The sequence below is a fragment of the Pipistrellus kuhlii genome, unplaced genomic scaffold, assembly GCF_014108245.1.
Source record: "Pipistrellus kuhlii isolate mPipKuh1 unplaced genomic scaffold, mPipKuh1.p scaffold_m20_p_7, whole genome shotgun sequence".
NCBI classification, from domain to species: domain Eukaryota; kingdom Metazoa; phylum Chordata; class Mammalia; order Chiroptera; family Vespertilionidae; genus Pipistrellus; species Pipistrellus kuhlii.
Window position 1 is genome coordinate 44,038,535 of NW_023425573.1, and position 25,371 is coordinate 44,063,905.

At 39.4% G+C, this 25,371-nt stretch overlaps 1 protein-coding gene across 1 annotated transcript in view; it reads left to right on the forward strand.

Annotated features, from left to right (window-relative positions):
- The window catches only part of SLC38A11 (solute carrier family 38 member 11), a 50,095-nt gene that overhangs the window by 2,004 nt on the left and 22,720 nt on the right, over nucleotides 1-25,371 (forward strand). The window contains exons 3-7 of the mRNA XM_036422183.2: nucleotides 921-995; nucleotides 7,162-7,296; nucleotides 8,163-8,228; nucleotides 11,743-11,849; nucleotides 19,112-19,191. Of these exons, the coding sequence (XP_036278076.1) occupies nucleotides 921-995; nucleotides 7,162-7,296; nucleotides 8,163-8,228; nucleotides 11,743-11,849; nucleotides 19,112-19,191 (463 nt within the window). The remainder of the gene's footprint in view (nucleotides 1-920; nucleotides 996-7,161; nucleotides 7,297-8,162; nucleotides 8,229-11,742; nucleotides 11,850-19,111; nucleotides 19,192-25,371) is intronic.

Genomic DNA, 25,371 nt, shown 5'->3' on the forward strand with positions numbered 1-25,371 from the left:
GACTTAATTCCTGATGTGACTAATTTATGCTGATCCATGTCAACAACATTTAAAACACCTCTTAATCTGTTCATCAGGCTTTTTCAAAGAAAAAATACTTCAGAAAGTAAACTTTCAGGGTGGAAATATTTTGAATATATATTTTTTAAAATATATTTTATTGATTTTTAACAGAGAGAAAGGGAGAGAGATAGAGAGCTAGAAACGTCGATGAGAGAGAAACATTGACCAGCTGCCTCTTGCACACCCCCTACCGGAGATGTGCCCGCAACCAAGGTACATGCCCTTGACGGGAATCGAACCTGGGACCCTTCAGTCCGCAAACCGACGCTCTACCACTGAGCCAAACCGACTTCGGCATATTTTGAATATATTTTACTTTAAGTACTTTATTTGTTCATTTTCAAAACAATCCATAATGAAATATTTCATATTTCCCCCTTCAGCTTTATTAAAATAGTTTGGTCTTCTCATTTTTCTCTCCTTTTCTTACATGGCTGCCCATTTTGACTACTTATATCACATCACCTTTCTGTGCTCTTTTTATCCTCTCTGTCTGCCCAGGTGGCACATGAAGAAAGCTTTGGGTCTTTACTCTCCTTATCCTAGGTCATATGATCCCTTCGCTCTGAACATTATTTGTGTGAACTGACATCTATTTTTCATTGGCTTCTTTCTTATTCTTACTTCATCACTTATAAACTTGCTCTCTTGACATGTCCTTAATTTAAAACATTTTATTCTGAAATAAGCATTCATGTATTACTGTTTGAATGTAGTAGCATATGCATTGTTTATAATTATGCCATATAACTATGTCCGTTTACTTAGCCTATTATATACAGGATTTGGAGAAAACTTCTGTATGTCTATATGTTTTATTAATATGATGGGTGGGACATTTTGTGTGTTTTTTTCAGGGTTGCCATATTCAATGAAGCAAGCTGGCTTTCCTCTAGGAATATTGCTTTTGTTCTGGGTTTCATATATTACAGGTAAAATGCTATATAATTGCTAGTTCCTGCAACTTAAAGTGCACAACTTACACATACACATACACACACACACACACACACACACACACACACACAACACACACCCTGTAATTGACTTTACTGGATCAAAGAATCCTAAAGAATTTAGACATTATGTCTGAGGAGATTTACTTTTCTTGCTAATCCTCTGAACAGATTAGAAAAGCATTATATATTACCAAGCCTAAATCCTTTTCATGTGCCTTTCATTTTTTGCAGCAAGTGGTAGGTGGGAAAGTCATCTTACAGGCTGATTAAAGCTAAGTCAGCTCTGTGCTGAAAGTGGACTCATCAGGGCTTCCTTTCCCACAGTGACCATGGGCAGGGGCACAGGAATGAGCGGCCTTTTCCAGCTATATCTGTGCAGGTGGAACTGAAAGCTCTGGCATTCCCACCTTCCTCACACCTGCTCAGGCTCCCCACCGACCCCTGTTCCTAACTGCAGCAACAGGGTGCTTTTTACGACTTCTCTTCTGCCTCCCCCTTTTCATGGACCATGTTCCTTCACACCCATGTCTGGCCACTCCCTCCTTAAGTGCAGACTATACATTCATGATCAGCTCCTCTTCCTGCTGTCCTCTCCGCCTTGTCAAACCATCAACTCACATCATGACAAATATGGGGTCTCTCCTCTACCTCAGAATCACTGTGAAAGAGGCAGCAATCACAGAAACCATCTGCTGTGGTTGCTGCTATGGCAGCCACTCCGCGTAGCCACCCTGATGCTTTTTTACCAAATAGTGCAAAACACCTCAGAGTTCTCTTCTCCAGAGAGTTGACCTGAGCCTCAGTGGCACCACCTTCCTTTATGAGGTGGCGGCCCCCAGCTGCCATGTGCCCACAGCCTCCAGCCAATGACGGACCGGTGATATAGGAACTTGCCTCCAGGAAGGAACCGATGTGTGGTGCCCTTGCAGCTCCAGAGCATAGCTAGTCTTCACCTGGGACCTCACCTTTGCTGACTTTCTCCCCTGCCCTATCCTCTCACTGACCTTCTCCTGGGAGCACTCCCTCAATTGCCCAAGAATCTCTAGCTCAGCTCTGCTCTGGAGACCCTGCCAAGATATTATCTCCCACAAACTCTCAGGCTTCCAAGCCCAGTTTGTAACTGCTGATTTTCTCAGGCTGAGAAAGAGAATAAAGCATGAAGTAGACATCACGGTCTAGGCTGCGAAGGCACTGGGCTCCTTCCTCCTGCCTTCTCCTCACCACCCAAAACCTGAGATGCTTTTAGCTTCTATAGTTCCGAATGTGTAGCTTAATTTGTAACTTAGTAAGGGAATCCATAACATTCAGAGTTGTTGGAGTTTAAAAATTGCATTCTAGTCATACAAGCATTTATCACACTAAAAAAAAAAAAAAAAAAAAAAAAAATCCCATTTAAGGATTTACCCTTAGCGTTTCTAATTTCCTGTTTCAGCAGTAATAAATAATTAATTTTCACCCAGACATAATAACCATGGTTTATTTAAGTGCACTGTAAATATTTATACATATTACATAAATTAAAATATATATATAAACTAAGAACTAAATACTTAAGGAGAATGAACAGTTTACTAAAGCTAAATCATATTATATACAAATAAAGCAAGCTGTGAATAACTTTCTCAACTGATGCTATATATAAACCTACAGCAGTCATTGTGAGCAGTCCTTTGTAAAATCATATATTAGTTGACTCATAATTTAGCTATGTGGTAAAAATTTTTATATTATTTTGATAAATAAAGGATAACCACACAAAAGCAAACATTTTAGAGATTATGATTAATTTTGTTTTTTAATTAGACTTTTAAGAGCTAAATTTATAAAAAGGGTATAATATTACACTTTTCTTTAATTTTTTTCTTTAAATTGACACTGTAATTACACAATAATTTGTCTCTACTACTTTTTTTTTCTTTTTAAGGCTTTTAATAAAATATGACCAATTCAAAAGGGAGTTTTTCAAAGTTCTGTTTGCATGTTTGTGAAATGTTGAGACACAAAAAAAGAATTACAACTATTTACAATTGTTTTATTTTAAATTGCCCCAAAATCTTGTTATTTATTGATTAGAGTAAAATAACTTTAATTGTCCAAACATACAGAATTATTTAAAAGAAAATTTTCATGTTGAATAACATAGACTCATTCATGGATTAACTAAAATTTGCATATAACATATTTAAAGTGAGATCAAAATGTCACAGTGATTGATATTTGAGATTTCTAAAAGGCTTAAGATAATATATTTATAGCTTATATTTTACAAGCAGATAATCATTTATATTTATTATTGACTAAATTCTTACCAAATTGTTAACTTTAAGCAATACCTTTTGAACTTTTATGAAACTCAACATTCTCATTCCAACCATACAGTTCTTCACCAAAGTTTACAACACCGTGAAATTGGTTATTCCTGTCACTTGGGTTTTCATTGATTATCTTCTTTGGCCGATAAGTTGCTGTTTTACTGCCTTTAGCAACTGTCCGCTTTCTGAAACTCCTCCATGTTGCTTCAAGTTAACTTTTTAAAACCTTGATCCGATAACTGTTACTCCTCAAATCAAAGCATTCCAAGATTCCATAATGACAACAGGAACAAAGTAGTATTGCATTCAAATTCCTTCATAGTGTAGTCACAGTATGAGTTTTCAGTCTCATCTCCAACTATTCTAACCTCTCTGTTACACTGTCACCAACACTGTCACGTGTGGACCTTATGTTTTAGCTATTCTGCATATATCATTCCTCACATAGAGAATATGCTTTCACACCACCTTCCCATGGATAGTCCCCCCTGCTTGACATTCTTTTCTTTTTCTCTACCTGGTAAAATCCTGTTCAACCTTTAAGGCACTACTCAACTCTTCTGTGAAGCTTTTCCTAGTTTTAAACAAAGGAATTAGAATTAATTGCTATGCCCTTTGTGCTTGCAGAATACTTTAAAATATATTTATTAGGTCATTGTCATGTTAAATTTGAACCATATTGTATATTAATCATTGATTGATTTAATATTTACTGACACTGCTGCCATTTAGCAATGAAGAGCATTATCCCTGCCTGTATGAAGTTCAATATGTAGTGTCTCAGGCAGACAAAAATACATAGTTACAATACTTTATTAAAAAATCCTATCTAATAAAAGGTTAATAAGGACATTGACCATCATTCGAACACACAAGATGGCCACTCCCATGTAGACACAAGATGGCCACCACAAGATGGCTAACAGGGGAGGGCAGTTGTGGGTGATCAGGCCAGCAGGGGAGGGCAGTTGGGAGGGACCAGGCCTCTAGGGTAGGGCAGTTTGGAGGGACACAGGCCTGCAGGGGAGGGCAGTTAGGGGCAACCAAGATGGCAGGGGAGGATAGTAAGAGGTGACCAGGCTGGCAGGGGAGGGCAGTTAGGGGCAATCAGGCTGGCAGGGGAGCAATTAGGCGTCGATCAGACTAGCAGGGGAGTGTTTAGGGGGTGATCAGGCTGGCAGGCAGGCAGGAAAACAGTTGGGAGCCAGTAGTCCTGGATTGTCCAACTGCAGTCAGGCATCCCTTGACGAGGTCCCAGATTGGAGATGGTGCAGGCTGGGCTGAGGGACTCTCCCCCAAGCACAAATTTTGTGCACCAGGCCTCTGGTACCATAATAAAAATATGTACACGATGATAGTGACATTGGGATTCAACACAGCAGGCATGTTTTGGGGAGCAGGAGATATATCTACTAAGTGTTTTTGAAAATATATTAGTGAGCAAAGAAAATGGACAATTACTCTAAACAGATGAGAATGTGGAAATGCAGAAGAGACTGTGTAAATATTCAGTCTAGTTGAAGTTTAGGGCTGATGTTTTTAAGTAGAAAAAGATGCTGGTAGAAGTCTGCAGAGGTGTTTATGAAAGCTGTCATGAGTGGCTCCTCATCATTACCATTTCCTGAGGACTGGCCAGATGCTGAGCATGAAGCCACCACTTAATCCTTCTGACTCCAAGAAGTATAATGTTCTGCTTCTAAGGAGGAGGAGATTGAAACTTTAACGGATTAAAATGACTTGCTCAAGGTCTACAGTTACATGCAACAGAGTTGAAGCTTTGATTATGTACATGGATCCTGGGCCAAACTATCAGGCCCTGAATCCTGACTGTCCCATTGCTAACTCTGTGAAGTTTGGTAATTTACTTAACCTTCTGTACCTCATTTTTCTCATTTATTAAGTGGGGATAATAATGGCAACTACCTAGGACTGTTATAAATAGTAAATAAGTTAATATAAGTTTAGAAAAAGGCCTAAGGAAATATTGTGTAAGTATTTGCTAACATTTTTGTGGTTGTAAAATAGTAGTAACTCAGAAAAGTCAAGTCCTTCACCCAAGGTCACACAGTTAATACATAATTTTTTATGCATCATAAAAAGAAGTTGATATTTATTCAGATTTATTAAAGGATCCCCTGGAGTATTTTGAGCAAAAGACATGATCAGATTTATGATATGGTTAAGACCCATTTGAGAGGGGAATAATAAGAATGTCTTAGCAGATGTAAAAAATGTTTTGGTAGGGAGAGAGATTGGTGGATGAGAAAACTATTTGAAGGTTATTATACTAATCCAGATGGTATATGATAAAGGCCTAAGCCCTTTTCATATACCAGGCTAAAATAAAGCAGGCTAAATATTAGAAATGAAGATATACAGTTGAATAATTTATGATGCAGTAATAGACTTGGTGACCAAAGGAATACAAAAGATGGTGGATAATGAGAAGTCTAGTTGATTTTCAAATTTCTGTTGAAACTATTCAGGGATTGGAGAAATATGGATGAAGAAGCAGGTTTGAAAACAAATATATAAATTAGAATTTGGGTATTTTAAAACTGAAATGTCTATGAGATCGCCAATGTAAAATATTTATTAGGCAGCTAGATGTAGAAATCTGGAGTTTTGGATTCTGGGCTAGAGATACACATTTGGGGGTTACTAAAGTCTATGGGAAATTGAAACCATGGACATGAATAAGATCACAGTAGGACACTTTGTAGTATGAGAAAAAAGTCTAAGAATTCTGGATAAAAGAAAACTGGTGGAAAACGGAGTATATAGTAAATGGCCAAAAAAGTAGGAGGAAACTCAAAGAAAGGAAGTCACAAAAGCCAAAGGGGGATGATTGAAAAAGAGGGAAACAAGAAACGGTAAACAGGAAAAAAATGTTACTGAAAGAACAAATGAGATAAGATTTAGGGTGTGACAACTGGATTCATCAACTTGGAGTTTATTGAAGATCTTGAAAGAAGTTTCAGTGATGTGAGGGAGGGACTCAGGATGGAAATCATACTATAATTATTGGCATTTTCATCTTTGTCTTTTAGTGCATTTCCAAGTTATTTAAAGGACAAAAAGAAATCACCTGTGGTAGAAACATGAGTAAGAGAAAAGAGCGATAATGACACCATGTTCAGAGCTATGTACCCAATACATTGTATTGTTGTTCACTAGGTTAAATGGCATTCACTAGATTCATTGAGTTAAATGGGGGGGTGGGGGGGGGGAATTAAACTTTTAATTATATAATATTTATATATTTATACCTTCCATTTCAACTCTAAAATTGAAACTTAAATTGTAAATTTCAAAAAATTTTAGAGTGCTCTCAACCATAATAACTATAAAATAGAGTTACTAGTTGTACTTTAAAAACAAATGATCTGAATCTCATAAATCTATTTTTTATGTATGCACCACAACATTTTTCATCCTCAGCCTTCAGACTTGAATGCCTATGAAATATTTGATTATCTACATTCCATTGCATAGATGGTTGAGCCACATCCTGATAGTCTTTGCATTGGTTAATTAGGAACTAAAATGAAAAACTGATGCTTGATTCTAGTTTGTACACCTTCTTCTGTCCAGTTCATTGCATGGATCTGTTAAGTATACTGGTATCTTGATTGAAATATATATATAACTGGAAACAAAACCATTTCATGAAAAGTAATATATAATGAAAAGAAAGTAAATTTTGCTATTCTACTTTACTGTAACATTAAATTAATTTTTTTAAATCCCCTTTTTATTTAAATCAAATACATGAAAAACCTTTGTATTAAATGTAATCTGACATTTGTTTGTTATTTTCTCCATAGACTTTTCCCTTGTTTTGTTGATAAAAGGAGGGGCTCTCTCTGGAACAGACACTTACCAGTCTTTGGTCAATAAAACCTTTGGCTTTCCAGGATATTTCCTCCTCTCTGTTCTACAGTTTTTGTATCCTTTTATAGGTAAGGTAAATGTGAAGATGCTTATTTGCATAAACATACTTCCACTTTGAATAAAATAGTTTTAATAGTTATTGCTTAGTCATTAAAGAGTACCAGTTGTTGAGATATATTCCAAATTAAGTATTTACTTTTTTAGCTGTTTCTACTTATTTCCTAGTCCTTTTGGGTGGTTTTATGAGTATTTCAATGACATGAAATGAGAGTGATTTTCAATGCTTGTGCTTCCCTAGCTTGGTGAAAAATAGAATGATCTGGGATTCAAATGAGTGAGAGAAACAATAGATTTCTTCTAAGGCAGAAATACAATTTTTAAAAAACTAAGGATTAGTGGAAGTCATGTACCATAATGGTGAAAATGTCACCTAGCACTTCTTAAATAAGTAAAATGTTAACATTCAACAATGGCAAAATTGCAATAGTAATACACAAGATATTGTTTAAACCATTAGTTTCTTATGTCTCCACCAAAGGCTAAGAACATATTTCTCAAAAACCTTACTTTTTAAATGATGAGATATTTTGGAGCTTTTAGAACTTTCTGTTATTAATACTCACTTTGAGAAATACATGTGTTCCTTAAAAACAATTTGGAAACTGAATTTTAATGACAAGTAAGTCACATTTTAAATGACTACCAATCACCATTATTTAAAAATACTTAAGTGAAAATATTTTTAATACAAACTGATAATCTTCCATAAATCTATTGTCTAGTTATTTTAAAGTTGTATTGTACATATTGGTAGTCAAACTTTATATTTGAAAGTAGTAAGATTATACCAATACTTGTGAAGTAGTAACTGATTATTTTCAAACTATTCAATATGAAGATTTTGGTGACTGTATTATTTTAATTATGTATTTAGCCATGATAAGTTACAACATAATAACTGGAGACACTTTGAGCAAAGTTTTCCAAAGAATCCCAGGAGGTAAGTAATATATTTATTGCATATAGTTAATGTAGTTCATAATAATTTATAAGTAAAGTATTTGCAAGTTCAAGAGCTGGATGAACTCAAATATTTGGCACTATTTATGATCCATTCTGATCCTAAAGTATTAATCTACTTTTACATATAGTTTAATTCTTATTTAGCTGTTTAAAAATGTTATTACTATTATTGCTGTACTCAGTAATATTATCACTATTAAACTAGCATAATAGTAGTAATTAACAGTAATATGTATTATAATTAATAGTAAATATGATAATACATATTATTACTATATTTAGAATATATATATTTGAAATATCTTATGGTATATATCACCATCTGCTAGTAATATTTTCTCATGTGCTATTTTTACTACATCATTTCTTAGATAAGCAAGCAATCTTTCCCCAAATTATTTCTATTAATATGTAACTTAATATAGTAAAATAAACCCTTTTTATTCGATAGTCTTGTAAGTTTTGACAAATGCATGTAGTCATATAGCAACAGCAACAATGAAAATACAGAAAAATTCCATAATGTCCAAATTTTCCTTATTTCTCCTTTTAGTCAAACCCTCCCTCATCTCCAGCCCCTGGCAAACATTGGAATCTGATTTCTCTGTCTAGTTTTGTTTTTTCCAGAAGCCCAAACCAATGCCATCATCTAGTATGTAGTCTTTTGAGTCCACCTTCTTTCACTTAGCATAGTGCATTTAAATTTCAGCCATGAATTTTGGGATATAGTAGTTTGCTCTTTAAAAAAAAATGCTTGGGAGTATTCCATTGTCTGAATGAATAACAGTTTATCTGTCACATAGTTGAGGTACATTTGGGTTGTTTCCAGTTTGGGGTGATTATGAAAAAGCAGCTATGAATATTCTCAAGCGGACCTTCTTGCCACAGGACACAGCCCCCTCCCTGTTCAACCTTTCATTCTATTATGGCTATTTGCATAATTCAGAGTCTTTGTGCTTTGAAGAGCTTCTCATCCAAGCCACATAATCCCCATTTATTGGTAACTAAATCTATAGCTATTGTAGTACAATAACAATAATGCCTGTCCTCTTAGTTCTTGAAACACTCATTCTAAAAGACCTACAAAACAAAACCTAGCTCTAGCTGGTTTGGCTCAGTGGATAGAGCATTGGCCTGCGGACTGAAGAGCCTGGGTTTGATTCTGATCAATTATATATGCCCTGGTTGTGAGTTTGATCCCCAGTAGAGGGCATGCAGGAGGCAGCCAATCAATAATTCCCTCTCATCATTGATGTTTCTATCTCTCTCCCCCTCTCTGTTCCTCTCTGAAATAAAAAAAATATTTTAAAAAAGTAAATAAATAAAACATCATACACAAGGCTAAAGTTCCCTTTGAAACCCATTCCTGGATATTAATTTTATAAAACATTAAAAATTACTTTTAAAACATAGGTTACATAGCAAAGAGCACACTTTTATTATTACAGTTTCCTTACATCATTGAATGTTATTTTGTAATGTATGATTATTTGTAAAGATTAATATGATGCCAAAGTTTTTTTAGCATTAGATAAAATCTTTAGTGTGTTTTTTTTCTCCTGAAATAGATCACCAGTGTCTTAGACTGACAAGTGGACAATTGCTTATACCTTTTTCAGATAACTAAATTCTTGGATCATGATATAAGTCAAAGTAATAAGAAACATTGATGTAAGAAGTAGTATGTCTTTGATTTTGAAATTTTTGAAATATTACGATGTCCAGGACTCCCTACTATTGTTAAAACACTTAGAATGAATATTTGGGTAAATTTTTGTTAAAAGATAGGTATAGATCTCATCATTGGATTATTAGTGAAAAAATGTCCTTTATATGGCTAGAGAGCCTGCTACTAAGCTCCTCCAGGCTGTTCATAGCAGTCTGTTTTAGTGATTTTCTAGGCTTTAGAATTTTCCCAATAAAGGAAATATATTTTCTACTAAATATATCATAGGGGGAGCGGTTTGAAAGAGTAAATAGTAACAGATAATCAGATAATTTAATTCAAATTATGTTCACCAGAAATATGTAAATATTTACATTCAGGAGTTTGGGTACTTAAACTTTTATTGTTTTTAATTCACAACTTTATTATGATTATTAGCTATGACTGAGTTAAGCACTCATGATTAATTATTCCATTTGTATGTGTGTTTAAATTCCTATTTTGGAACTTACTTTTAGTTAATTAGCCATGTACGAAAATTAGTCCCACTTTTCAGACTAATAGCTTCTTTTTTTATTTTTTCAAAATCACAACCACTTATTTGACAGATTTGGCTTTTATAGACTTTAAACTTCACAGAATTAAAAACACAAAGACTTGGTACTACTAAGAATACTTTTTAAAATATAACTACATGATCTCTGAAGGAATTCAATATGAGCTAAAAAATTAAAACAATGGCTTTTTCATTGGAATAGATGTAGAGCTCCTGAAGCAAATACAGTACTGTTATTAGCACAGCTTTAAAATATATATAAATCCCTGTATGTTTATATTTATGTTTACAATTTTGGGGGTATTTGACAGTAGACATACACACACACACACACACACACACACACACACACACACCCTCTCTCTCTCTCTCTCTCTCTCTCTCTCTCTCTCATCTAAGACATTATATACTAGGTTTCAGCAGCTTCCCTATGACTTACTTTTCTATTCAAGTTGCTTCTCTTTATTTTCCTTCAAGGAAAATACTTCTTTTTCAACAAAAGGAAAACATATATAGTGAATATTTTTATCTTAATAATTATTTCTGAAACTTTGTTAAAGTTTTACTGTTGAAGTTTTTTTGAAATACAGAAAAATATTTGTTAAAGCCTCAGAATAGCTCTGGCTGGGTGGGTCAGTTAGTTGGAACATTGTCCCTTGGTTCAATCCCCAGTCAGAGCATGTACCTAGATTTTGGGTTCAATCCCTGGTCCAGATACATATGGGAGGCAACTGATCAATGTTTCTCACTTCAATGTCTCTGTCAGTCTCTGTCTGACTGTCTCTCTCACTAAAAAAATCGATATATACATATCTTTGAGAATTAAAAACCAAAAAAGCTCAGAACATGCCTTGTCCCTGTGTAGCTTACTTTCTGAATGAACAGTTTGGCCATTAGAGGGTTTTGGACAAGGAGTGACATAATGTTTTTTGCTTTTGGAAAGGATTCCTGTAGTTTCCAGGTTAAGACTACACTTTAAGGAGACAAAAAAAAAAGGTAGAAACAAGGAAACTGACCAGGAGGCTATTAAAATATTTAAATGTAAAATATTTTAACATTATTTGAACTGTAGGTTTATCCTTAAGTTATTCTGCATTTATATTTTCATGTTTTATTTCTAGTTTTACATGTTTTTATGAAGTGTAATTGTTCTCAAAACTTTGTCTTTTAGATATTATTTAATATTAAAGTCATTTGATAATTCAGTATTCACTGTGTCACTGGTATGTTGCTTATACCTATAAACACTTTATAAAATTTGTGTTTTAGTTGCTCCTGAAGACTTGTTTATTGGTCGCCACTTCATTATTGTGCTTTCTACGATTGTCTTTATTCTGCCTTTGTCCTTGTACCGAGACATAGCAAAGCTTGGAAAGGTAAAATTTTTACATTTTAAGTTGGCATAGAAATGTACTTCCTAATTTGCATTAATTTTGTCCAACTGCTGTCTGTATGGCTAAGTTCTTATTTTACAGTATTTATCTTCGGTTTCTTTTAGTTTAATTATAATTGTGATAGAGTAAACTATGGTTGGATCCTTAGCTTACTTTTGGGAATGGGAGGTTAAATAGTTGAAAAGTGTGAACTAAATATGCCCTTTCTTTTTCTTTTCTTTTTTTAAAGAATATATTTTTATTGATTTCAGAGAAGAAGGCAAAAGAGAGAGAGAGATAGGAACATCAATGATGACAGAGAATCATTGATTGGCTGCCTCCTGAATGCCCCCCCCAGTGGGGATCAAGCCAGCAATGAGGCAGGTGCCCTGACTGGGAATCAAACTGTGACTTCCTGGTTCATAGGTTGATATTCAACTCCTGAGCCATGCTGGTCAGGCCCTTTTTCTTTAGTGAGGTAGATACTCAACTGATGTCAGGCAATACCCCTTTACATTTAGAAAACATAAAGAACTATACTTAAACCAAGTTTAAGTTTCAAAAAATGTTTTATTGTTTTTATAGATAGTAAGTTAATTAAAAAGTAAACTAAATTTAGCCCTGGCTAGTTTTGCTCAGTGGATAGAGAGTCAGCCTGTGGACTGAAGTGTCCCAGGTTCCATTCCGGTCAGGGGCATGTACCTTGGTTGAGGGCACATCCCCAGTAGGAGGTGTGCAGAAGGCAGCTGATTGATGTTTTTCTCATTGATGTTTCTTACTTTCTATCCCTCTCCCTTCCTCTCTGTAAAACAAACAAACAAAAAAAGTAAACTAAATTTAGAAATAGGGAGGAATCACTTTATTGGCTTAAATTTTTGTTTATAAATTACTATATCTGTTTTGCCTATTTTTCATCTATTGCATGTCAATGTGTTGATTGATGAATTGTTGAGAATCTAGTAAACATTTATGATTTGTATTGCTAAAGACAAATGCTGATTTCTTTCTAATGAGACCAATCACATAATTATTCAATTTTCTGCATATGCTCATCAACATAGAGTAGCCTTTATCTGTTTATATTTTATTTCCTTACTAACAAGGATGTTTGTATTTTTATCCAAACTATTATTGATGCTGTATTTACATTATGCCAAGCATTCCAATGAAACATTTTATTTTATTTTATTTATTTTTTTTTTTAAATCAATCTTTATTGTTCATATTATTACACAGGTTCCTCGTTTCTTCCCCCCTCCACCAGGTTCCCACCCCACCCTCTGCCCCCTCATCCTCATCCATTGGTGCACAGTTTATGTTCAGTCTCTTCCTCCCTCCCTTTCCCCGATAGTAAATCCCTTTTCAGATAGCAAATCTGTTACTTAGCATTTTCTCATATCAATAATACCTCCATATGCCCAATGATACACTTCACACAAAAGACATTTCCAAATAGGTCAACCAGCCTCATCCAGGCCCCACCCAAGGCACTCACAGATCAACACCCCAGCGCTATACTAACTCAACACATCCAGATCTAAGCCTTCATCACTTGATTCAGCAGACCCTCAAGTTCCCGCAAAAGTTTCCAGCCATGTCTGAGAGGCAGCCGTGGGGCAGGGGCAGGTGAGGAGCGAGCTGTTTTGGGCCAGGCTGCTCCGGGCCTGGCCTCTGTTGCTCTGGTTTGTTCCACAACCAGCTGCTCCGTGTCTGGTCACTGCCGCTCCTGACCCAGTTGCTCTGGACTTGGCTGTTGCTGCTACAGGCCTGGCCACACCCGACTCGGCTGCTCTGGGCCCAATTGCTCCAGGCCCGGCCGCTCCGGGCCTGGCTGCTCCCAGCCTGACAGCCGCTTCTCCGGGCCTGGCCGCACCGGACCCGGCTGCTCCGGGCCTGGCCGCTCCCAGCCTGGCAGCCGCTGCTCCAAGCCTGGCCGCTCCCAGTCTGGCAGCCACTGCTCTGGGCCTGGCCACACCAGACCCGGCTGTTCCAGGTCTGGCCGCTCCCAGCCTGGCAGTTGCTGCTCTGGGTCTGGTCACTGCCACTCCCCACCTAGTTGCTCTGGACTTGGCTGTTGCTGCTACAGACCTGGCCACACCCGACCCAGCTGCTCTGGGCCCGGTTGCTCCGGGCCCGGCCACTCCGGGCCTGGCTGCTCCCAGCCTGTCAGCTGCTGCTCCTGGCCTGGCCGCACCAGACCCGGCTGCTCCGGGCCTGGCCGCTCCCAGCCTGGCAGCCTCTGCTCCGGGCCTGGCCACACCAGACCCGGCTGTTCCGGGCCTGGCCGCTCCCAGCATGGCAGTCGCTGCTCCGGGTCTGTTCACTGCCGCTCCTGACCTAGTTGCTCTGGACCTGACTGTTGTTGCTACAGGCCTGGCCACACCTGACCCAGCTGCTCTGGGCCCGGTTGCTCCGGGCCCGGCCACTCCGGGCCTGGCTGCTCCCAGCCTGTCAGCCGCTGCTCCGGGCCTGGCCGCACCCGGCCCGGCTGCTCCGGGCCTGGCCGCTCCCAGCCTGGCAGCCGCTGCTCCGAGCCTGGCCACTCCCAGCCTGGCAGCCACTGCTCCGGGCCTGGCCGCACCAAACCCGGCTGCTCCGGGCCTGGCCGCTCCCAGCCTGGCAGTCGCTGCTCCGGGTCTGGTCACTGCCACTCCCCACCTAGTTGCACTGGACTTGGCTGTTACTGCTACAGGCCTGGCCACACCCGACCCGGCTGCTCTGGGCCCGGTTGCTCCGGGCCCGGCCGTTCCGGGCCTGGCTGCTCCCAGCCTGTCAGCCGCTGCTCCGAGCCTGGCCACTCCCAGCCTGGCAGCCACTGCTCCGGGCCTGGCCGCACCAGACCCGGCTGCTCCGGGCCTGGCCGCTCCCAGCCTGGCAGTTGCTGCTCCGGGTCTGGTCACTGCCACTCCCGACCTAGTTGCTCTGGACTTGGCTGTTGCTGCTACAGACCTGGCCACACCCGACCCGGCTGCTCTGGGCCCGGTTGCTCCGGGCCCGGCCACTCCGGGCCTGGCTGCTCCCAGCCTGTCAGCCGCTGCTCCTGGCCTGGCCGCACCAGACCCGGCTGCTCCGGGCCTGGCCGCTCCCAGCCTGGCAGCCGCTGCTCCGAGCCTGGCCACTCCCAGCCTGGCAGCCACTGCTCCGGGCCTGGCCGCACCAGACCCGGCTGCTCCGGGCCTGGCCGCTCCCAGCCTGGCAGTCGCTGCTCCGGGTCTGGTCACTGCCACTCCCCACCTAGTTGCTCTGGACTTGGCTGTTACTGCTACAGGCCTGGCCACACCCGACCCGGCTGCTCTGGGCCCGGTTGCTCCGGGCCCGGCCACTCCGGGCCTGGCTGCTCCCAGCCTGTCAGCCGCTGCTCCGGGCCTGGCCGCACCAGACCCGGCTGCTCCGGGCCTGGCCGCTCCCAGCCTGGCAGCCACTGCTCCGGGCCTGGCCGCACCAGACCCGGCTGCTCTGGACCCAGTTGCCCCAGGCCCGGCTGCTCCGAGCCTGGCCGCACCTGGGCTGGATGCTTTGGGCTTGGCTTCTGCTGTTCTGGGCCTGGCTGCTCCCAACCCGGCTGCTCTGGGCCTGGCTTCTTCGGGCCCGGCCACTCCGGGTCTGGGTGTTCCTGGACTGGCCACCCTGGGCTTGGCCGCCTCTGCCTCAAGCCTGGCTGCCCCTGCCCCAGGTCTGGCTGCTCCAGTGCTGGCCGTTGATGCTCTGGTTCTGGCTGCTGCTTCTCTGGGGCCTGCCGCTGCTGCTCCGGGTCCGGCTGCCACTGCCTTGTGCCTGGCCACTCTAGGCCTGGCCGCCGCTGTTCCAACATTCTGTCCCTTTTTCTTTCTTTCTTACTTTCTTTTTTTTTTAAAAAGCATTTATGTTGCAATGTTGGCTGGTGAGTTGAGTTCTGACTTAGTCTTTGATTTTTCAAGATATTCTTTGCAATCTTTCTTAAGTAATTTTACTATCATTTGCTCTCACTTGATTTCTTCACATTGAGAACTTCTATTGTTTCTTCCTTCCCGTCCTGGAATCTCAGCAGGTTGGCCTGTGGCACCCCTTTGTTCTCCGCGGGCTCCTGCGCTGCTTCAGCCTGTCGCTGGGGTTGGCGCCGCCCAGGTTGCCTGCGCTCAGCGGTCGAGGGCTCAGGGGCACCCCCCCCCCTGGAGGCCCCGTCGCCCGGCTCCTTGCTGGCACCCGGCTGGCAGGTGTCCAGCGGGGGCTCCTGCTCCTCATCACGATCCTCCAGTCTGGAGCTTTCTTTCTCTCTCCCGCTAGGGGAGTCCAGGATCAGAGTCAACAGACTGTCCTCTGCGCGCAGTGTGCGCGACTCCAGGGGCTCGGCCTTTCGCCGCGCTCCCAGGACTCCACCTCACAGCCCCGTCTCCCCCTGCCCAGCCTGGGTCCCCAGGGACTGGCCCAGACCGGGAGTTCGGGGCGGTCCGGTCTGAGGCTCAGCGCCGCCGGAGGCTTTGTTTCTTCTGGCTAGGGTAATCCAGCATCAGAGTCAACATTCAGTCCTCTGCTCACAAAGCGCGCGACTCCGGGGGACCCCGCCTTTCGCGCCGTCCCCGGGATTTTGCCTCACAGCCCCGTCTCCCCGTGCCCGGGCCTGGGTCCCCAGGGACTGGCCCAGACCGGGAGTTCGGGGCGCTCCGTTCTGAGGCTCAGCGCCGCCGGAGGCTTTGTTCCTTCCGGCTAGGGTAATCCAGCATCAGAGTCTACATTCAGTCCTCTGCGCACAAAGCGCGCGACTCCGGGGGCCCCCGCCTTTCGTTTTTCCCCTGGGATTCAGCCTCCCAGCCCCGTCTCCCCCTGCCGGAGCCTGGGTCCCCAGAATCTGGCCCATAATGGGGCTCAGCGCTGCCAGTTCGGGGGTTCAGCCCAGGCTGGGGGTTTCATTTCCTTCCTGCTAGGGAACGCCAGGCAGCACCCAGCCCTCTCCTCCTCTCTGGCTGCGACCTCTCGGTGCGCGCGAACGTGCGAGCGCGCAGCATGTCTCCGTACCTTAGGCTCTTTTTTCAGCTCCTCTGACTTTCCCTCTGGCTTTCTCCCACCTTCCTATTGTAGAGTTTTCAGTCAGTCGACCACCTGTAGGTCTGGGCAATGTCCACTCTACATTTTAGTTGTATTCCATTGAAATTGTTGTGAGCTGCTGCGGTTAGGTGTCTACCCGAGCAGCCATCTTGGATCCTCTCCTGCTTGACCCCAATGAAACATTTTAAAATATAATTATACTTATATTTTTGCATTCTGTTTTTAGAAATCCAACAGCTGATTGAATTTTACTTTTTACTGTGATGTTTGATGTGTGTCTACAATTAAGATGTCCTGCTTTTCAGGCAGATTTGAGAATGGAAATGATCTTCCAGAGTATTCTGACTATTCTACCTGCCTTCCCTAACAGTCATCTGGAGATAAACAAGAGTATTTCAAATGGGGCTTTTTATGGTGAAATATCTGAAATGGCTGCACTATTTTCCATTCACGTGTTCAATGTAAACATAAATCTTGCCTTCACAGAGCAGAAGACAAGGAGTTCATGAACAGAAGGCTGCTAATACTCTATCATATTATTACCTGAACATTTTCCCCTAAATGCCCCTTCAAAGTGTCATATAGAAATATCTAAACATGCCGAAAACCGGTTTGGCTCAGTGGATAGAGCGTCGGTCTGCGGACTTAAGGGTCCCAGGTTCGATTCCGGTCAAGGGCATGTACGTTGGTTGCGGGCACATCCCTAGTAGGGGGTGTGCAGGAGGCAGCTGGTCGATGATTCTCTCATCGACGTTTCTGACGCTATCTCTCTCCCTTCCTCTCTGTAAAATATCAATAAAATATATTTATATAAAAAAAGAAAGAAATATCTAAACAAATTTCCTAATGAGTAAAGCAGGGTAGTTAGGAGCCATGATCTGGAGTCAGGATACTTGCATTTGAGTTTCTCCTTTGCCACTTTCTTGCTGTGTTACCTTGGGAACGTTACTTAATATTTCTGTTCCTCAGTAGATCAGAGGGCTCATAATAGAACTTTCCTTCTAGTTAAAAAGTAACAACACAGGAAACAAGGTTAACAACCATTAAATGAAATAAAATGAAGTTTGTATTATATTTATCTTATCAGAGGAAAAAAGTCTAAAATGTGTTTATCCATTAAAAAATAAGAGATTAAACATAGATCTAATGCACATGTGTCAAACACAAGGCCTACGGGCCAAATCCGTCCCGCCAGGCCTTGCAATGTGGCCCGCACCGCGCTGTCATCACTGCACTCCGCTGCGTTTCCATCACAATGACAGTTTATGACTGTTCAGTAAACCATTCGGCCTGCGATTTAGGCTGGATTTTAGATTTTGGCCCCTTCTCTGATTGAGTTCGACACCCCTAATCTAATGTAATGAGTGTGTAGAACACATACCTACACATATCAGTTTATATTTTAACCGGTTGAAATAGAGACCAAAGAGAAAGGAAGAAGCAAGGAAGACTTAGAAATACAGACAAAATGGCAAGACCACAAAGGCAAACAACTAACTCTAGAGAACAAAAAGGAAACATTAAAAACAACCCAAAAATGTGAGAGGGGATTGCTGGGTTGGTGGGTAAGATAAAGACAAGCGGAAGGAGCAACTATAGACAGAAAAGAAAGCATAAGTCAACACTCACATAGGGCCTGAAGAAAAATAAAGATATTTTCACTTTCATAAAAGAAAATCATCTGTTTCGTATTCTACAATACACAAAAAGCTACTAAAATCTTGTAAAGCCATCTTGCAAGATTACAACAGTCATATATGATACTTGCTCTCCTATTTAAGTGGGGGGAAAAAACAGACTATGGTTTGATAAAAAGTTATATACTTGAAATTATCAACCCAATCTATAAGCATAAACTACTAAATTATTGTATTTGAAACTGGGCATATATTTACTCAAGTAAAGAGAGAAACACCTAATATTTTCAATAAAATAATTCCTCTACCAGCGATTTTCAACCTTTTTAATCTCCTGTCAACACATAAACTATTAAAATTCTGTGGCACACCAAAAAAAAAAAAAATCTTTTTTTTGTTTTGTTAATATGACAAAAGAAATAGGCATATTGATTCATTCACACCAGATGGCTATTGTTGTGCTGGATGTTGTCATTTTTTTATTTGACAATCCAGGGGAAAAGAGGTCAGTGAACCTGACTAAATAATCGGGTATTACATTTTTAAATATTAATACAGCACTGCTCTATGAAGCAACTAATGGTATCATTACACTTTCTTTTGCAGATCTCTCTTATTTCCACAGTTTTAACAATCGTGATTATTGGAATTGTAATGACCAGGGTAATTTCATTGGGTCCACACATGTAAGTTTTGTTGCTATATTGATTGGTCTTTGATTTATGACCTTCATATAGGTATTTATTTGGCGTAAATTCTGAAATGTAAAGTAATAGTGGCACCAGAAGCATCATTTTTCTTTCTTTATTGTTTGCAAAAATTAGAGAAAATAATGACATGTAGGTAGCCATGCATGTTTACTTTGGACTCTGCATAGCTGATAAGAATGATGAGAAATAGGGTCTAGGAGGAAAAGTGGTAGATGATAGAAATTTCTATAAATACCTCAGATAGATTTTGTTCTTAACAAATTTCATCAATCATAGATTGAAATGAGAGGAAGAATATTTTTTATGCTTTTGGCTGTTAAACAAAATGTAGTCACATTGAAAGACATCCTTTACTCTCTACTAAGATTATATTCAATTATTTTATGTTAACATGCTATGTCATTTGTGAACTAATAGTGAAAAATGATAATGGTATTTGTTTTTAATGCTAATAGCTGGCAACTTGGTATCAGTTTCCCAAATTTTATTTATTCATCCATGAAATTCAAAGTGTGAGTACTGCTGATCTAAACTGCACAGTTTTTATTATTTGGTTATAGAATAGATTCACCAGATAAGGACTAAGTAGTTCATCTCCATAGTCTTAAGAGAATGTAGGAAAAATGGCTTTAAATGCAAAATTAGATTCCCGTAATGCAAAATAAGTATTTATTGAATAAATAAATCATACATTATGGAGTTTCCGTGAGCCCTTAAATATTTTCATTATCTCAAATAAGACATAATGAAATTAATTTAAGACATAATGACAGGCTGGATCTTCAAAAAATGTTACCTGTGAGAGAGGGGGGAAAAAGGAAACCTGGTGAATAGCTACAATTAACAAGTGGTCCCCAAGGTAGCTTACTTTTTTCCTATTGATTAACTGTTCTGATGCAAAAAATCACTTCATTTGTTACTCGATGCTGCATCAGGTAAATGCCACAAATGAAGCCTCAAATTTATTGGGAAGAAAATATGAAATGTTTAGTCTAACTGCATTTGACATGGCCTTTCCTTTGTAAAAAAAACAAAACAAAAAAAAACAACACAAACATTTTTTAAAGACTTAAATAAAAGGGAAAATGTGTGATTATCTGTGATGTTTATATTAATGTTCTCTTCAAACAACTTAATCCCAGCTCATAATTGTATTAGTCAACTTGGGTTGCTGGAACAAAATATTATAGGTGGGTAGCTTAAAAACAGACATTTACTTTCTCATAGTCTGGAGGCTGCCAGTGTGGTCAGATTCTGGTGAGAATTCTCTTTCTGGTCTTGCTGTGTCTTCATGTGTCAGAAAGCAAGCTCTCTTGTGTCTCCTCTTATAAGAACACTGATCCCATCAAGAGTGCCCAGACCCCATGACCTCATCTAACCCTAATTATCTCCCAAAGTACCCTTCTCCAGATACCATCTCACTGGAGGTCAGCACTTGAACATGGTTGGGGGAGACAGTTTAGTCCATTACTACATACAATAGAGCTTTTGAAATGCACCTGATTCACTTCAATGTGGCCACATACTCTTTCAAATCGTAAACTCAGAGTGCCTATTGTTTCTGGCCATTTTGGGGTGTGCCCTGAGATAAAAAGAGCAGGGAGGCATAAGTCAGCACCTGCTGCAAGTTGTTCACAATCAGTTATAGGAAAGGATATATTTAAAAAAAAAAAAGAAAAGAAGAAATGACAGTATAGTAGGAGTGCTAAATAGAAGCATAAACGAGGGGTAGTGGCAGTGCTGCATAAGAGAGTGTTTAAAAGTCCGTCTGAATCAGGGAAGGCTTCCTGGAGAAAAAGAAACATGATCTGTATGTTTTGAAGGATGAATCTGAACTTTTCCAGATAGATAAGGGTGTAAAAGGCAACACAGGCCCAGGAAAGGAAAACATAAAAACCCCAAAGCATATATTAAATTCTACTGATATTTACTTAGCATCTATTATGTAGGTCTGTATTGAGTTCTGATTTTCAAAAGTTGATTGCACAGCAACAAAGAGCTAGGAAATATATTGAACACAGAATTCAATTAATAATTTTGGCTTAATTTTTCAGTTGTATAAGACAACTAAGTTTTTATTATGAAAAGTGATTCTAGAGAATAAACCAGTAGGTTATACTAAAAGGTGAGAGATTTGGTATAGCACCATGATACAATATTGAGGGGGAAAAACAAGTTCTTAAATGTTGATGGAAAATAAATTCTTATTAATTGACCTTCAGGAAAACCATTTAAAGCAATGATTTTTCAACTCTGGCTTCTCATTAGAATTACCTGAGCTGAGCAGCTTTTCAAAATACGGATGTCAGGTCTCTACTTGCAAAGATTCTGAGGGATCTGCATAGGGACCAGGTGACTCGATTCATTATTGAACAGTTATGAATCTGTGAACAAGGATCAAGAGCCCCTTGGTAAAGAGATTAAAATTATGAGTACACTTTTAACTGATGCAGCATTTCTAAAAATAGACTGGAGGTTTTGTTATTTTAGTTACTCTTTTGTCATTATTTTTCATGATTCATTTTCCACTTACTTTTTTTTAGGATCTTTTATATACAAAATGTTATGTGAGATACTATTTTGAATACAAAAAGAAATAAAATATCTCACAAATGGTCATCATAAAGGCAGCATATCTCAATACAAAGGAAGAGAAAGGAGAAGCCACTTCCTGGTTGGCCTTAATGAATTGACTTTATGACCACAGAGCTAATTATTTCTACTGTAACCAAAATAAGGCCTGCATCTTTCTAAGCCTCCACTAGTGGTGATGTCTTATTTTATCTCAGCCTTTGAAATTTTCCTAATAACAGTGGTTATTTACTTAACTCTTTCAACATTTAGATGCTAAAGAAGTGTGTTTCTCAATACTGTGCCGCCTTTTATTCCTGTTTGAATACTACTGCAAACAACTTCTATTTGTCCAGATTTACAATCAGGCTAATCAACTCCCATCTTCAGGGATTGGCATAGTAGCTGGCCAGTCAGGCTTCTTTCTGAAAATACGACAGCCACAAATGCTTGTAATCCATAAAACATAAGAAATGCAGTACTCCAATGTGTGTTTTTCCTCATTCTTGGTTCAAGATGAATGATCAGAAAAACTATATTTTTTTTCCATAGGTTTTTTTTTTTTTTTAAATTGGTATTTGAAAAAGACCTTTAAACCCACTATCAGAAAGGAGGAAGGTCTGTAATGGCTACTGGTATTGACCTTGTTACTATGGAAACACCTTTTCAGTGGTTGTGTTTTTAAAATGAAACACAGTTCAATTTCCTTTTTCATAACTCAGAGGGCCATAAATTCTGCTTTTTTTTAATATATATGATTTCAAATAGCTCACAGTCCAATGATTTTCAGTTCTTTATGGAAGTAATGGTCAGTTTATTGTATTTTCTAACCTTTTGTTTTTTAAAAAAACTGAGGCAGCAATTTAATTGCTATCTAGAAAGCAGGCTAGTATGAAAATGTAATAGCACAGTCCTCCCATACTTTTCCAAACTAGTATCAGAGACATTATTGCTATGAAAACCTTCATTCTGTGCTTTGTTAATATTCAATTCTTGATATTCAAAATAGAAATGATAGCATGCAGTCCATATTTGCAGCTATTTTCTCTTCATGTGGCATCTCTTTTACAGCATTTTAAACAACAGTGTGTGTGATTGGTGTTCCAAGTATAATTGCAAAATGCAGCTACACTTTCCCCAGATATTTATGCACATAAAATACTCTTTCCCCAAGGACCTCAACACATATTAGTTCCACTACCTTTTATCCATTCTAATTCTGAAATTCTACAATATAATCCTAGGCATAAGAAGTAACTACAGGGAATAAAAGAAATGATCAGAAAAAAAATGTGTTAAGATAGAGGAACAATGCATACTTGAAAAAATGGAATAATTAGTTTTGTTAAATGGGATGTTTTGATAATGTATACATTACTGCTCTTTTTGTTGCCAATGACAACAACCACAGAACCCTAACTGAATGAAGCAAATAGAATTGATTGCTCAGATTACTGTAAAGTTCAAGGGTAGTTCTGTTATGAAGTTTGGTTGAATATAGGAGCTCAATCAATGAAATCAGACGTAATTTCTCTCCTTTTTTTTGATCTCTTGGCTTCACTTCCTGTTATATCTCTGGTTTCTGACAGGCTTTCCCTTTATCATGACAAGATAACAGCAGCAGTCTCAGTCTACATCCATTCAAGTCTATATAAAAAGAGCTTTGTTTTACAAATTATCTCCAACTTTACTTCCAGTGTCAGTTCTGATTGGATCTACTGAGGACCTGTGACAATCCCAAACCCTATCATCATGGCCTCTTTGAGTTGCTCATGTTTAGATTACTTGATTACTCTCCACGTTAAGGATAAGGTCAACCAAACTAAATCACACGGACTCAGAGTGAGGGAAGGACGATCCTAAAGGAAAGCAAGGCAATGATGCCAGGAGCAGATACTGCCTGATGCAAACCACAGGTTCTTACATCAGATGACAGGAAGTTACTGGTAACCTTCCAGAGATTCAATCAAATCATATGGGTAGAAGCAAATGAGAAATAATTAAGATGAAAGCAAAATAATAGGAAAATAAATTTTGCAAATCCTCTCCCTCCTCCTTCTTATTTGTGTGTGAAGAGCATAAATAAATGCAAATAACATGACAAAACAGTGGTGTGAGGGAGTAAGAACCCTAATAAAATATCTTTTTGCCATAGAAGATATTGAACTGGTTATAGATCAAGACAGGAGATCTTGAAAAGTTGGAATTTACGATATAGAGTAATCCTTGGAGAGGAATTGGGATACTTCTTCTTGTTGAAACAGTAAGAGTATGGAGAGTAAATATGGTTTCATTCTGAAGACCAGTAAAGGGAATTTGCATGTTCATGCGTGGTACCCTCTATTTATTTTCTGAAATGGGATTATCTGAGAGTGTGGCAGACAGGAGTAGGTTCAGAACTTGAATACTTTGGTTGGTTAAATTTGGAATTTTACCATAGGACATGAGAAGGGACTTACATACATGAATAAAATAATGCTATTTGTAAAATGATCTTTATTCATATTTTGTATATTTTGTTGTGTATTTTATGTATTTCTCACCATATTGTGAACTCCATGAGAACAGAGATCACATTTGTTTTATTTCACACCGAATCCCCATTACTCAGCACAGTGCCTAACAAAGAATTAGAATTCAGCAAAGAACTGTTGATTAGTTGGATAAGTGAGTAATTCTATGTTTTTCTTCCTGATTTTAGTTGATTTCACTTAAGGACTGACTGACCAAATTTTTGAAATAATGAAAAAATAAGAATTATCTTGGGAAATAAAAATTTCATACAAAAATATTCCTTTGTCAAAGAAAAATTTCCCAAGGTTATTTTCATACTAGAAAATTTTTATAAAATATCCTTTGACTCCAAGTTCTGCAGCACTGTTAGAGCTACTGGTAAGTTTTACCAGCTTGCCTACATAAAGCAACAAATAAAATGTGCCCTTGACTGGGAATCGAACCTGAGACCTTGTGGTGCATGGGCTGATGCTCTAACCACTTCACAACACTGGCCAGGGCCCATCATTAATGTTTTAATAAATGGCTTCCTTAGTGAGGTTGGCAACTTGTTTATTATTGCCAGTTAGAACACATACTGGTCTCTGGTATAGATTTAAAATCAAAGAACAAAAATAGAGTAGCCTGTTTGCTTTTTTGGCCAGCAAGCATTTATTAAATGTCCAGCTGATGGCAATTACTCTTCTAGGAATTGGGACTGTGAAGATGATGGAAAAATAAAAAAATCCCTGGCCTTAGACATCTATAGTGTGTAGATGGGGAGAATAGACACTGGAAAGATAATCTGAATAAAATACTTAATAGAATTATAGGAAAGTGCCATGGAAACAGAGGAAGAGTCTTTAACACAAGCTGGGCCGGCAGACAGGTGGGGTGGACAAGCACATAGAAAGTAACCTCCTTAGACTAATTTAATGGAATTTCAAGATAATGCAATATGTGCTCTACTGCTTAAAATGTGCTGGCATTAACTGGATGAAAAAGGAGAGGAGTAGAGGTGGAAGCTGTGGTTGGCAGAAGTGTGTGAGGCCCAGAGGAATGATGCACATAATGACAGAATCATTTCAAGAT